This window comes from Mastigoproctus giganteus, chromosome 3 (assembly GCF_048544385.1).
Source record: "Mastigoproctus giganteus isolate SK-2022 chromosome 3, ASM4854438v1, whole genome shotgun sequence".
Taxonomy (NCBI): Eukaryota; Metazoa; Arthropoda; class Arachnida; order Uropygi; family Thelyphonidae; genus Mastigoproctus; species Mastigoproctus giganteus.
The window spans coordinates 141,519,010-141,534,900 of record NC_143577.1 but is presented as its reverse complement, the minus strand read 5'-3'; the positions used below and the strand labels follow the sequence as shown (position 1 = coordinate 141,534,900).

The following is a 15,891-nucleotide window of genomic DNA, read 5'->3' as shown; positions in this document are numbered from 1 at the left end:
TGAATCTTGATGCTAAGAAAACTCCAGGTCCTGATGGTATTTCCCCACTTGTTCTCAAAACCTGTGCTCCTGAACTTACTCCTGTTCTTTGCTGCCTTTATGCACTTTCTTATTCCAAAGGTATTTTTCCTTCTGCTTGGAAATTTGCTCATATCCAGCCAGTTCCTAAAAAGGGTGACAAATCCCTCCCATCCAGTTATCGTCCCATTGCAATTACTTCTACTCTTTCTAAAGTAATGGAGAAATCAATTAACTGCGAACTCTTAAACTGCCTAGAACCTTCCATCTGATCAACGATCCCAGTATGGATTCCGTCAGTGTCGATCCACTGGTGATATTCTGGCTTATGTTACCCATGTACGGACTAATTCGATGGAAAATTTCTGTGAAACACAAGCAGTTGCTCTTGATATCCCAAAGGCTTTCGATCGTGTTTGGCATAAAGGTCTTCTAAACAAGCTTCCAACTGTTTTTTGTAATTGGTTATTCAGTTTTCTCTCTGATTGCTCAATGAGGGTGATGGTAGATGGGTCTCTGTCTTCTAACTTCTCCACTAATGTCGGTGTCCCCCAAGGTTCAGTTCTTTCCCCCCACTCTTTTCCTGTTGTATATTAATGACCTTCCGTTGACTGGAACTCCGATCGATAGTTTTGCCAGTAATATCACATTGCATTCCACTTTCCATTTTGAGAAACCTTGCCCTGCTCAATCAGCTTCAACTTCCCGAAAATCTGCTACCAATTCCTTAAATGCCAATCTCCAGGTAATTCTCCAATGGAGCAAAGACAACTTAGTTGATTTAAATCCTTCTAAATCTGTTAAAACTCAGTCATATCTCGGAAAAAGTATTCTTCTGATTCTATGCTTATCTTTGGTGACCTCTTTCTAGGCAAAATGATATCTCTTTTGGGGATTACCCTGACTTCTAATCTCTCTCTCTTGGCACAAGCACATTACAAATATTGCTTCCTCTGCATCTAAGAAACTTGGTTTTCTCTTTCACTCTTGACGTTACTTTTCTTCCAAACAGCTTTTCACTCTGTACAAATCGCAAATCCACCCTACCCTGGAATATTGTTCCCACATCTGGGGTGGTGCCCCGAAAATCTCTCTCGGGATTCTTAATTCCATTCAGAAGAATGCAGTTAGGTTAATTAATGATTCATCTCTAACAGAGTCTCTCCACTCACTGTCTCATAGACATACTGTTTCTGCTGCATGCATGTTCTACAGATATTTCCATGGGCACTGTTCTTCTGAATTGGCTTCTATAATTCCCGCTCTCTCTTTCAAAACAGTCCGAACACGTGCCGCCGCCAGCCAACATCCATTTACTGTCCTGCTTCAAACACACTGAACCAACTTTTCATCTTCCTCGTTTATTCATTCAACTGCCGTTTTCCTGAACAACCTTCCTTCATATGTATTTCCTGAAAATTACAGTCTACATAAGTTCAAGTCCAATGTCAACAAATATCTTCTTTCGTCTTCTCAGCCTCCAACCCAAGCACTGTAGTAAGTACTATAGGTTCTAATACCTCTCGTGTTTGGGTTTACATAAAAAAAAAAAATACATAAAATAACAAGAACTTTTCATGTTAAAATATATTTTTATAGATAACACCAGAATAAATCGGTGTATATTCAACCATGCAACTTGGATCTATGTAGCTAATACTAATTGGCCCAATCAACTCCTCTACCCTATACACTGTGTGCGGACAGAAATCTACCTGGTAACGGGTAGGTCCATCTTTCGCCCGGATAAGAGCAGTCATGCGGTGAGGCGTTGAATCCACTCGTTCTCAAAAGCATTCCACAGGTATTCCCATCCATGCTTGCTGCAGATTGTTTCGAAATTGTCTTCCAGTGGCATTGCTGGGTCTGCATCAGATAATAAAGAAATATTTTACTCCCAAAGAAATGACATTTCATTAAATTTTTATGAAGAGTGTATTCAGTTATATTATCAGGGCATGGACTGCAAGAATGGACCGTAACCTGGACCATTCAGAGATACGTCTAGACGTACCAGAGGTCCCAACATGTGTCGATTGAACACGCCCCAGACCATTACCCACCGTCCACCTGCCTGAACAGTTCCTTGTTGACATGATGGGTGCATAGATTCGTGCAGTTTCTGCCAGATATGCAGCCTCCTGTCTGCTCAAAATAACTGGAAACAGGACTCATCAGACCAGGAGACCTGTCTCCAATCATCCACGGTCCAGTGCCGATGTTCTTTCACTCAGTTGAGACAGAGTCTTGTGTCGTGGTGTTAGCAGTGGGACTTTGGTGGGTCGGTGGCTCCCATAACCTATTGTGGCTAATGATCTTGGTGGAGATGTTTCTAGCACCTCCCTCGTTGAAATCAGTGGTGATTTGAGCCACCATCGCTCTCTGGTTGGCTGAAACAATTCAAGACGGACATTGACGGCCTTGTTCATCCACCACCTTTCTTCCACCGCAGCGCGCTGTCCACGATGAGATGTTATTCCGGAAATGGCATATTCCCGATACGTTCTTGATATTGTCAAACGGGGATTGTGCAATTTCTAATTTCTATACACATGGGTTACTACCTCCGTGATAGTGACCCATGCGTCGGGAACTCACTATCATCCCTCTTTCAAAGTCGGCTAACTCACGACATTTATCCATACTGACATCGAATTACTCTCTACGTGAATGCAGTGATGCAGTGTACCTATATACAGGTTGAGTATCCCCAATCTGAAATTCTGAAAACCAAAAAGCTCCACAAACCAAAATTTATTGAAAAATACTCAAAGTTCTGTAAACTGGGATCCCTGGTGGGAAATAGCTGTGATGCAGTGTGTTGACATCAGTAAAGTGCCAATTATCATCAAAGCAAGGTGTCTATGTCTATTACTCGCCATGTTTGTTTAGTTAATTCTCTGCTCTGTGGTTCAGAGATATTGTTGAAAGTGTCAAAAAAAAAACCCGATGTCCCAAGTGACAGTGATAAGAAGAAGAGGAACACAAGTTTTATCTATAGAACAGAAAGTGTTGATGATGAAGAAGCTAATGATTTTGAGAAAAAGATGTCTGCACTCCTTACATATGCAAAAACAGTGCCCTCGGAGTCTGTCAGTAAGCTGGAAAAAGTGGATATCGAAGAAGTCTTTAACATTGATAATGAGGCTCCTGTCGATCAGTTATTCATTCAATGGCTGATAATGAAATAGCTGAAATGGTTTTGAATCAAGGCGATCATGGTAAAAGTGATGATGAGGATGACATTGTTAACACTGCAGTAAAATTGCCTATAGACGACATGGTGGAAAGTGTGATGAACTCATTGAAGGACCAAAGCAGCATGCTTTTATAACAGAACAAGAAATTATGTTAGTTTATAAAATAAAAGAGAGACTTCTACAACAAAAACCTTTGTTAATGAGGCAAATTACTCTGGAAGAAACATTTAAAAAGGCCATTCAACACAATGTCTCTTCATCCCTGAAGTATCCAGTTCCTGGTCCCTCAACTGCTTGTGATGTTCCTTCTCAAGGTAAATAAAAAGGAATTTTTTCACATGAAATATGAATTTTGAATTAGTATTTGTTGCACTTATATTCTTTTGGAAGCAGAGGCCATAATGTTTTTCTTGTTAAATAAAATCGATTTTTTTGCATGAAACCTAAATTTTATTTCCATCTTATTTCAACACCACTATGCCCATGTATTCCAAAATCCAAAAAAAAATCAAACATTTCCAGCCCCAAGCATTTCAGATTAGAGATGCTCAACCTGTACTAGCCAAGCTGTGGGTTTGTCCACTAGCGAGAGGGGTGACAGTGTCGCTTTGCCCACGAACCAGGTATCCCATAAATTCTGTCCTTTCAGTGTACAAGAGTTGGTGATGGAGGAGAACTGACTCCTGCACCACTTGTGCCCCATGTCCAAAGTTAGAAAAATGTTAATGTATGTGTCTCTTGAAGGGATCAGCCTTAAATTCAATTCGTTATACCTGTTTTATTTTTATGATTACTTCATATTTTTCTTTGTTTTATTTTATAATGAATGATGGTTCAGACTTTTAACACCTGGCATATTCTGGTCAAGTATGCATGTTGAGTTCATTATTTAAAGAATGTTTTTAATAAATGATAAACAAAACTACTACATTTAGTAAAACTTATTTGTGAGATTTGTTGCAGACATTCTCTCAGGTATGAGAACCTAGGGCTTGTTAATTGGGAGTCTGACACTGATAGAACTAAAATCCAGATAGCACTTGAGTCAAGTGGACCAAATTTCGATGTTCCATTCATTCTGCAACAACCAAAGCCTCTGTATCTAAATGATGGTGGGACTGTGTAATGAACTTAGGTATAACCCCCTGCAAGTAATGAAATACCGTACTTGGAAGTAACCACCCAGGTCTGAATCAATGTAAGCAGCGGTTGAGGTGTTGATGCCCACACCTCACAGAGGAATGCCATCCCTCTGTGTTACTGTTACCAGGCAATACTGGGTGGTAGATGACTCAACAACCTGTGCAATACCACCACTTTGCTTATTGGATGTGTGAAGTGGTGAAACACATTTTTAGTCTCCAGAGCAAAGCTCCAGCAACTCCCATTTTTTTCGTCATTCAGTGTGATTGTTATTTGGGATTATGGTTTGGATTGTGGCGAAATATGATTTTCGTTACATTTCGAGGGTACAGTGTTTGCAATCCAGCCACTAGACTGAAGTCCACCAGACTGAACTTGTTGGTAATTCTCTAGAAGCCACTTGGATCAGCTAATGTAAAATCTTGCTGCCTCTACTCTGCCAGGTAGTGACCATATGGAGTCTTAAGCAATGTGTACACAAGGGACATTTTTGAGGCCACGGATCAAGGATCTGGGTATTTCTTTCTACTTCGTACTCCACATATAAAATTCCAATACTTAATACAACATGTCCATCCTTGTACTTTACTACAAATCATCACAAACAGTCAAACTAATAGAATGAACTTAACTGGGAAAAGATGTAAATCTCCCTCTTCCCTTTCCCAAATGTACATGGTCTTGGTTCTGGTCTCAGTGATGTCTGTGTCCACTTACAGTTTGCACAGCCCAAACATTTTTCTCACAGAATGCCAATTATCAGTTACCTCAAATTATTTGTACAATTCATTTTGCTTCAAAGGTGGTACTAGTTATCTGTTTGCTCTGATATTCCCTGTCAGAAACTTGGTAATTTGGAATATCCTCTTATTGATCTTCTCTGGCTAAAAATCTCTCTACCCCATTCTGTCAAATTGTTCTAGCAATACCACTGATCACTTGGGAGTCTGTCTTCCCTTCTCTGAAACCCAGTTTTCTCTATTTCAGCTTCCCTAAATTTTCCTTGTTGATTTTAGCATTCACAATTCCAGCTGGCTTCAGTTTTCCAGTCACACAGACCCAACTGGTTAAGATGCCAAAGCTTTTGCAATTACTAACAATTTTTGGCCGACCGGGCTAGCCGAGTGGGTAAAGTACCTGCCCGGCAACTCAAAGGTCGCGGGTTCGATTCCCGCCTCGGGCTTGGATCAAAGTACTGCAAAAACCTTGGGAGGTGCAATATGGCCACAGAAGCCGATGCGCCAACAACTACCAAATAAAAAAAAAAAAAAACTAACAATTTCACATAGATTGCTTTTATCTATGTTTCTTTACTTATGTAAACTCTAGAAGGAAGGGGATGAATCAGATTGGTCCACTTGATATTGATGGGTCAACTGTTGATGATCCTGCTCAGGTAGCTAACAAACTAAATGAATATTTTGCATCGACATTCACACATAAGGAGTTATTCAGCAAGGGGAATGCCAGAGGTGTATTCAACTCTAGCAGTAAGCTACAGAATCTTGAAATAACTGGGAGTAAAGTGGAGGAGAAACTGTTGAAGATAAACACAAGAAAGGCACCCAGGGTGGATGGGATCTATCCAGTTATATTAAAGGAGGCAGCAAAGGAAGTAAGCAAACCCTTAGCCATAATTATGAGAGCTTCCTTGGACTCAGGGGAGGTACCCACAGACTGGAGATGTGCAAATGTGACCCCAATTCACAAAGGAGGATCAAAGGCTGACACAAGTAATTATAGACCTGTGAGCTTAACTTCTGTTCCAGGAAAATTAATGGAGGCACTGGTTAAAGAAGCACTGCAGGATCATTTAGACAAGACTTCAGTTATAGCTCAGACACAGCATGGTTTTGTTAAGGGGAAGTCTTGCCTGACCAACTTGATTGGATACTATGATGCAGTCACAAAAGAACTGGATGCAGGGAATAACTTTGATATTATATACTTGGATCTTAGAAAGGCTTTTGATACTGTTGCACATGGAAGACTGCTACACAAATTGGAGCAGTGTGACATTGGAGGCAAATTGCTGCTATGGATAAAGGGGTGGTTGAGGGGGAGAAGACAGAGAGTGGTAATCAATGGACACTGCTCATCGCGGACTAATGTTATTAGTGGAGTCCCTCAGGGCTCAGTGTTGGGTCCATTATTGTTTTCTGTATTTATAAATGATATTGATGATGGTATATCAAGCTTAATGTCCAAGTTTGCAGACGATACAAAGGTTGGCAGGGTTGTCAAGGACACTACTGACACTATGCTGCTGCAACAGGATCTGGAAAGGTTGAGCAGATGGGCTGAGAGGTGGCAAATGAAGTTTAACATTGACAAATGTAAAGTACTACACATGGGAAACAGCAACCCCAGAGCAACGTATCAACTCTGTGGTACTACACTGACAGTGGTAGAGAATGAAAGGGACTTGGGGGTGGTTGTGCAGGCAGATATGAAGTTCTCTGAGCAGTGCAGACGGCTGCAAGAGTAGCTCATGGAGTATTGTCAATGATATACAGGAATTTTTCCAGCAGGGATAAGGAGGTGATTATTCCATTGTATAAGGCAATGGTCAGGCCACACCTAGAGTACTGTATACAGGTCTGGAGGCCTCATTTCAAGAAGGATGTAGAGCTGCTGGAACGAGTACAGAGAAGGGCAACAAGATTAGTGAATGGAACAAAGGGGTGCTCTTACGAAGAAAGGCTTAAGTTTTGCAAATTACAGTGTCCGGAGACTAGGCACCAGCGAGGTGATCTGATAGAGGTGTATAAAGCCTTGAATGGTTTAAGCATGCTCAATGCTGATGGGATTCTTCCTCTAGCTCAGAAAAATCACCTGAGAGGGCATAAATTCAAATTGAGGAAAGACAGATGTAGGATAGATGTGCGGAAATTTGCCTTTAGCCAGCGGGTGGTTGGTTGGTGGAACAGACTTCCATCCCTTGTGGTGGAGGTTGATAGCCTAAATAAGTTTAAGGCTCAGCTGGACAGGTATTTTGAACGAACAGAGGGGTGAAGTGGAAGTGGGTTTTTTTTTTTTTTTTTTTGGCTGATGCTGCATAAGCTTGCTTTCTTGCATCAAATGCCTCTACTAATGCTAATGCTAAATCTTCCAGAATACCAAACAGCCAACACTCTTGATCTTTTTCTCATGAACAGCCCTTCATGTACACAGTCAAAGTGGTGAGTGGTCCTCTAGCTACCTGAGATCACAAATTGGTGATGGTCTCTTCTCCAGTGGAGTCTATCTCTTGTGGCAGTTCTCAGCCTTCAGTTATTTGGCATTATATGAGTGCAAAATGGGATAACCTTTGATATTTCTATTCTTCTTTTTGATTGGGTTATTGTTTTAAATCTTCTGATGTCACTGTTTTGCTCAGATCATCAGTGAAATTATTCTTGTAAGCATGAAATTGTTTATTTCATACTCCACCTTAAAATCTCATCTTTTATCTAAACTTTGGTTTTCAATAAGTGTGCTGCTAAGACTATTCAAGATAAGTATGTTGCATATAACAATTTGCTTGCATCCAAATCTCCAGGTCATTTTCTCCACTAAACTAATTCTACAGTAAACAACACTAATTCATCACTAACTACACAAATTCTACACTAAAGCTTGCAACAATTGTAAAGCAGTTATTAATCAGTCCAGTGTATATTTTTAACAAGCTGAGTAGAAAACTTGCTGTTTGTCCAAATGGTAATCCAGCATTCTGGTGTCTTGTCAAAGCTATTGGCTGAAGCTTTTGTATATTTCCTATACCCCCATGTCTGTTAAAACCTAACGATTCTGTTGCCTCCTCAGCTAAAGATAAATCTGACTTACTACCATCCAACTTTTCTTCCAACTGTTGTATTCATGATCTTGTTAAACCACCTCCCACCATTCCTAGTACATTCCATTTAGCGCCTCCTGTGCTCTTCTGTGAAAAGGAGATAAGAAGAATTCTGAACAATCTTGATACAAAGAAAGCTGCAGATCATTATGGTTCTCCATTTGTTCTCACAGCCTGTGCTCCTGAGCTTACTCCTGTTCTGTGTTGTCTTTTTATACTTTCTTTTTATTCATTGGTATTTTTTTTTCTGCTTGGAAATTTGCTCTTATCAGGCTAGTTCCTCAACAGGGTGACAATCTCCCCATCCAATTATCATCACATTTCACTTACCTCTACTCTTTCCAAAGTAATGGAGAAATCTATTAACCACCAACTTCTAAACTATCTTGAAACCTTCCTTCTGATCAGTGATTGCCAGTATGGATTCTGTCAGTATCAATCCACTGGTTACATTTTTGTTTATGTTACCTATCTATGGACATATTCACTGGAAAGGTTTGGTGAAACTCATGCAGTTGCTGTTGACATGTCTAAGGCTTTTTTGTTCATGTGTGACAAAGGTCATCTTAAAATGCTTTCATCTTACAGATTGCCAACTGTTTTCAACATTGGGTATCCAGTTTTCTCTCTCTCTCTTCTAATGTTTCCGAGGCGCCTCTGTAGCTAGGTGGGAAGGAGCAGCAGTGCGTAGCACACGCTTCTTGATTAGACCGGGGTTCGAGCCCGTCACCACCAAATACGGAGGATGCGGAAAAGTCAGGGAATGACCACCGCATATCCCGCAGCAATATGGCCTTAGTTGCTAATGCTCCTAAAAACCAAACAACAACAACATCTAATGTTTCCGATAATGCTCGTTGTCCCCATGTTTCAGTTTTTCTCCACCCTATTCTTTTTGTATATTAATGACTTTATTCCACTGAAGTGACTGGATATCCTATCTGTAGTTTTGCTGATGGTAACACATTGTATTCCAGTTTGAGAAACCTTGCCCTGCACATAAAGTTCAACTTCTCGAATATCTATGAACGATTCCTTAAATGCTGATCTCTAGGTAATTATCAAACAGGGTAAAGATTACTTAGTTAACACTTATGCTGCTGGCTTTTCCATGATCTCTTTTTGACTCAGGATTGAGTCAATCTAGATTGAAAAGGACAGAAACGTTTTTGGGCATTCTTCTCACTGTGACTAAATTAATCAGCCCCCCCCCCCCCAATGAAGGTAAGCCACCTTGACAAAAATTCCGGTTTTTCTTCTGTGAAGTTTGAAGAAAAAGTTCTAAAAGTAGGGTGGTTCCCTTCAAATGGATTAAAATCTGAAGCCACATATTTTCATTCAGGAAGCAGCTAACGTGTTGATTTCAGTCATAGAACCAGTCCTGTCTTATATCATGCAAAAAGGAGTCTACATCTATGCTTATCTTCAGTAAGGCTCAGATTTCTAGACAAGATCACATTTCTCTATTAGGGATTACTCTGACTTCTAATCTGTCTTGTCATAAGCACATCAAAAATATTGCTTCCACTGTGCATGTAAAAAACTTATAGTAATTGTTCAAAATGTCCACCTTCTGCCTGAATACAGGCCTCACATCGATGTCTCACGGACTCGTGAAGTTGATGCCAAATTCCTGGCATGTTTCCTATTGTCTCACAACCTGCCACAATTCGATTGTGGAGAGTTTCCACATCAGTTACCAGAGTCAAATACACCAATGACTTTAAATGGCCCCACAAGAAGAAATCTAGTGGGTTTAAATCAGGTGAGTGTGGAGGCCAGGCAGTTAGTCCACCTCTCTACTTCAGGAGTCGTAGATCTTGGTTGTCCTCTGTCAGCAGCATGAGGTGTAAAGGTCCCATGTTCACAAAGGTAGTAGTAGTAGTAGTAGTAGTAGTAGTAGTGGCACATGATGCAAGAAAGCAAGTGTAGGAGCTTATGCAGCATCAGCCAAAAAAAAAAAAAAAAAAAAAAAATCACACCATTCCCTCCAAATGCCTGTCCAGTTCCTCCTTAAATTTATTTAACCTATCAACTTCTACAACGACAGATGGAAGTTTGTTCCAGCAATTAACCACCCGCTGGCTAAAGGCAAATTTCCGCACATCTATTCTACATCTGTCCTTTCTTAATTTGAACTTATGTCCCCGTAGGTTGGTAATCTGAACAAGTGGAAGGATCCCATCAGAATTCAGCGTGCTCAACCTATTCAAGGCCTTATAGACCTCAATCAGATCACCGCGCAGGTGCCTAGTCTCCAGCCACTGCAATTTGCAGAACTTAAGCCTCTCTTGGTAAGAGAATCCCTTCATTCCCCTCACCAATCGTGTTGCCCTTCTCTGTACACGCTCAAGCAAATCTACATCCTTCCTAAAATGAGGCCTCCAGACCTGTACGCAGTACTCAAGGCGTGGCCTGACCATTGCCTTATACAGAGGGACAATCACCTCCTTTTCCCTGCTAGCAAAATTCCTATATATCATTGACAAAACCCCATGACCCGCCCTAGCAGCCTGTCTGCACTGCTCAGAAAACTTCATATCTGACTGCACAATTACTCCCAGGTCTTTTTCATTTTCTACCACCTTAAGTGTAGTACCACACAGTTGGTACGTTTCTCTGGGGTTATTTCTACCCATATGCAGTACTTTGCATTTGTCAAGGTTGAACTTCAGTTGCCACTTCTTAGCCCATCTGCCCAAATTATCTAGATCCTGTTGCAGTAGCACACTGCCATTACTGTCATTAACAACCCTGCCAACCTTTGTGTCATCTGCAAACTTCGACATTAAGCCTGATATACCTTCATCAATATCATTGATAAATACACAAAACAACAGTGGACCCAACACCGAACCCTGTGGGACTCCACTAATAACATTAGACCACGAAGAGCAGCACCCATTGATTACCACCCTCTGTCTTCTCCCACTTAACCATCCTTTTATCCATTGTAGCAACTTACCCTTAATACCATTCTGCTCCAATTTGTACAGTAGTCTTCCATGCGCAACAGTGTCAAAAGCTTTCCTGAAATCCAAGTATATGATATCAAAATTATTTTTTGCATCCAGTTCCTTTGTGACCACATCATAATAACCAATCAAATTTGTCAGACAAGACTTTCCCTTAACAAACCCATGCTGTGTTTGAGTTATCGCTGCAGTCTTGTCTAGATGATCCTGCAATGCATCTTTAACCAGCGACTCCATTATTTTACCCGGAACAGAAGTTAAACTAACTGGTCTGTAATTACTCGTGTCACCCTTCGATCCACCTTTGTGAATTGGGGACACATTTGCACATCTCCAGTCCGTGGGAACCTCCCCTGAGTCCAAGGATGCTCTCATAATTATGGCTAAGGGTTTGCTTAGTTGCTTTGCCGCCTCCTTTAAAATAACTGGATAGATCCCATCCACCCCAGGTGCCTTTCTTATGTTTAACTTCAACAATTTCTCCTCCACTTTGCTCTCAGTAATTACAAAATCATTAAGCACACTGCTACAATTTGATAACCTTCTTCCATTTTCAAATTGTAATAATTCCTCACGTGTGAATGTAGATGCAAAATACTCATTCAGTTTGTTTGCTATCTGAGCAGGATCATCAACAGTCGAACCATCGATGTCAAGTGGTCCAATCATATTCATCCCCTTCCTTTTAGAGTTTATATAAGTAAAGAAATCCTTGCTGTTTTTCTTAGCATCTTTTGCCAAAGATTTCTCGTAATCCGCCTTTGCCTGCCGAACCTCCTTTGTGACCTGATTACAGACTAGCTTATATCTGCTACAGGCTTCTGCGTCGCCTGATAATTTATATGCATCCCATGCATTTTTCTTCTCTGTCACGAGTCTCATTAGTTCATTTGATAACCATTTAGGCCTAAACCTTGAACGATATTTCTTAATCGGTATATAAAGTCTAGTAGCTTCCACGATTAATTCTTTGAATGCTTCCCACTTAGAATTTACTGTTTGTAACATCGTCAGTTGATCCCACTGTACAGAATTTAAAAACTGTCTGAGACCACTGTACTCCCCTTTACGGAAGCAAAAACCCTTTCCTTTACCCCTGACGGTAGTTACCTCTTTGAGTAAATCCCACTTCAGCACACTGTGATCACTGCCACCTAGTGGTTCCTTTATCTGCAAATTCTTAATACACGAATGATCACTGCTGATAACCAGATCAAGAGTGTTACTTTCTCTGGTTGCCTCTCGAACATGCTGCTGCAGAAAACAATCATCCAATAACTCCACAAAAGTCTGACTAGTGTGTGAGTGCCCAACCCACAAGTTCCAGTCAATATCTGGGAAGTTAAAATCCCCCATTATAAGACATTCTGATTTACTGGCCCACTCTATTTCTCTGTACAATTGTTCATTGTACTCATTCAAGTCATTAGGCCTATAACACACTCCTACTCTTATTTTTCCTTTCGCAGTGCTTATCTCACACCAAACTGACTCAACAGAGCACTGTTCATCTATATTAACTGGGTGCACTTCCTTTGATTTTATGTTTTTCTTAATTAACAGCATAACACCCCCTCCCTTTCTGTCCTGTCTATCCTTTCTGTACACATTGTACTCCCCAAATTCCAGTTCTGCATTCCTTATATCTTTGTGACACCACGTCTCTGCTATCCCAACAATATCCGCCTTTGATGTCTTGACCAACACTTCAAATTCATCAAATTTATTTACTATACTTCTAGCATTGGTATACATGCAAGCATACATGCTCCTATGCCTATTCCCTGTTACCCTAACACATCCCATATACCCAACTATTCCATGATGACTGCCATCCGTCCCTGAAACCCCCAACACCCCTCGCTCCAGGTCGCTTCTTATTCTAATAGAAGTTGTGCAAGAATCACCTTCACCTCTGCCTGCGGTTACTGTTAAACTATTAGTCTTTGTATCCCCCCAGACTAGCAGTTTTCCGACCCACCTAACACTGCCTCGATAGCATCAGCAAATATTCTTGCACCCTTTCTATTTAAGTGTATCCCATCCCTGTAGAAGCAATCTCTCCTGTTAACAAGTACAGTCCAGGCTGAAAAAAATTCTAACCCTTGAGCCTTGCATAATCTTTCCAGGGCCGAATTGATCGACAAGGCTCTCATCATGTACTCCCTCCTATCGTGTCTGGGCAGAATTGCAGACACTTTCAAATTCAACCCTATTTCACGGCTTTTTTTCAACAGTGACCTGTACTTGTTGAGTAATTCCGCCGGTCTCCTACTCTTAATATCATTAGTACCAACGTGTACAACTATATCACCTTTTGTGCCCTTGAAAGATGATATCCGCTCTACAACGTCATCAACCTTTGCCCCTGGCAGACATACCCTGGTCCTGTTCCACCTATCCTTTTTACAAAATATATTCTGGACATCTTTGTTCTGGGAACCTTTCGTGGTACAAACAATGAGCCTCCAGAGCATTGCCACCCGCCAAACCGTATATAAAGTGCATATCCACTTCTCCTGATTTGAGTACATGGTCGGAATGGAAAACCACCAGATTCTGTCAGTACCTTGTGATGAAGGAAATCACCTGTGGGAGATAAGACATACCGGTTAATAACTTGGGAACCAAACATTTCCAGAACTATGTTGATATAAAATATTTTTATTGTCTACATATGAGGAACTCATTCCTGAAGTTATGCTGTGTATTTTTGACACACCCTATATATTGTTTCTGCTGCATTCCTTTTGCTATATATACTTCCATAGGCACTGTTCTTTTGAATTGGCTTCTGTAATCCCCCCCCCCGGTCTTTCTTCCAAACAAGTCCAAATACATGCCACAATTGGTCAACATCCATTTACTGCCCAAATTCAAACTCAGAGTCAACTTTTCTTATTTATCCCTTTAACTAACTCTAGAAACAACCTTCCTTCACTTACTCTCAAATTCTCATAAATGGTACTAAATAGTACCATTCTAATACCTTTTTTTGCTTTGAGGTTTTCATTAAAAAAAAAATAATAATGCAATTATCTAAATTTTTGACAAATTAGATACTGGGGATATAAAAGCTGGCATTGCTGTATTAGCCTTCATTCTTTCAAGTGCTGCTAAGCATAATGTTGATGAAGAGTCTTTATCCAGTGAGTTACAGCAACTTGGATTACCAAAAGGTAAGAGATGTTTGATAAATTATTTAAAATAAATGCTTTTCAAAGTAATGTAATGTTAACGTGATAAGTTACAGGAATGGACTTTTTTTTTTTTTGTAATCCAAAAATTTTTTTTTCTTTTTTCAACTTTATTTGTTTGTTCATTCCTATAACTTATCACGGCAGTTTTCCTTCGTTGTCTTTAGTTCTTTAATTAGTTATTGCTGAGTTAATTGTTTCTCTGTGATATTTATGTTAACCATTTACTGAACATGCTAAAAATATAACATCAGAAGGCACATTGGTGGGGCTTTTTCGACCATTGTTATGCATAGAATAAAGGCATGAAATAACTCAGAATCATTAAACTTTGTTGATTCTACATTTATTTTCAATCTATTATGAAAACAAATGTAAAAAATACATTTTTTTTAATATTGAAACATGTTTTTTTAATTATTATTTTTTAAAATAACCCCCTCATCTGATGCACTTTAAAAGTGTGTTCTTTTCATAACATGTTTTTTAATACCTGCATTTGGGCATTGTCTTCCCTTTTGGCATGCGAAATTTGAAAGATACAAAAATTGAAACTTCCATGCACACTAGTAACTGACGAGGAGCAAACTAATGTTTTTCTTTCTTCAAATTAAAGATGATGGTAACTCTTGTCTTTTATTGGATGCCAACCAACCAGCAATCAAATATGTTAACCAACTTTTAACTGCCTTAAGGCTATCTTGACAGGGTCCAGATACTGCAGATGCTGCTATTTTTAAATTTTTGCTTTAGAGTGCGTGATAATTTATATGCAAGAATTGGCTTCATGAGGACTAACAGAAATTTTCCTTTTATTATATTTTATGGCTAAACTTCTATAACAAAAGAATTAATATACAGATTGAAAGTCAAACCAATTGTTTTCGATGTGTGACACTTGTAAAGAAACAAAAATTGAAACTCCCGTGCACATCAGTGTCACTAGAACTCTAGAACCTCTGATTCTAGTGAGTATTTCAGTTTTTTTGCTTCAGATGAAAAGATGTACTAGAATTTTGTCTTTTATTGGATGCTACAAACACCATTAATTTTTACTTCCTGCTTATAATGCTTGATAATTATATGCAAGAATTGGCTTCATGAAGACTAGCAAATTTCCTTTTATTATTTTTTTATGGCTGAAATTCTATCCCAAAAAAATATTATTGATGCAGATCAAAAGTCAAACCAGTAATGAAGGAATACTAAAATTCACGCTGACACTTAAGGGAATCATAATTAGATATCACTGGATTCCAGAAATAATCACTTTAAGTGGTCCTGTCATTTATAGTTGCATAGTTTTTTGGATTTATGACCATAACTTCTTTCTCTTTCAGGCTGTGCGACTTCCATAATCTTTCTTTTTTTTTTTTTCAGTAGTTGTCATATTTTATAATTACTTATAATTTTCTGAACCACTGCAAATATATGTATTCTGAAAGATTTTTATAGTAACAGCATGATCATTCTTAATTACTTCTCGAAGCATATAAACTACTGGTTCATTTTTGGAGAGA

General features: G+C 39.5%; 1 protein-coding gene across 3 annotated transcripts in view; it reads left to right on the top strand.

The window, feature by feature from the left end:
* LOC150088293 (COMM domain-containing protein 4) overlaps nucleotides 1–15,891 on the top strand; it is a 104,837-nt gene that overhangs the window by 52,165 nt on the left and 36,781 nt on the right. For all 3 annotated transcript variants that reach the window (XM_090370682.1, XM_090370680.1, XM_090370683.1), the window contains exon 5: nucleotides 14,234–14,353. In XM_090370682.1, coding sequence (XP_090226808.1) covers nucleotides 14,234–14,353 — 120 coding nt within the window. The remainder of the gene's footprint in view (nucleotides 1–14,233; nucleotides 14,354–15,891) is intronic.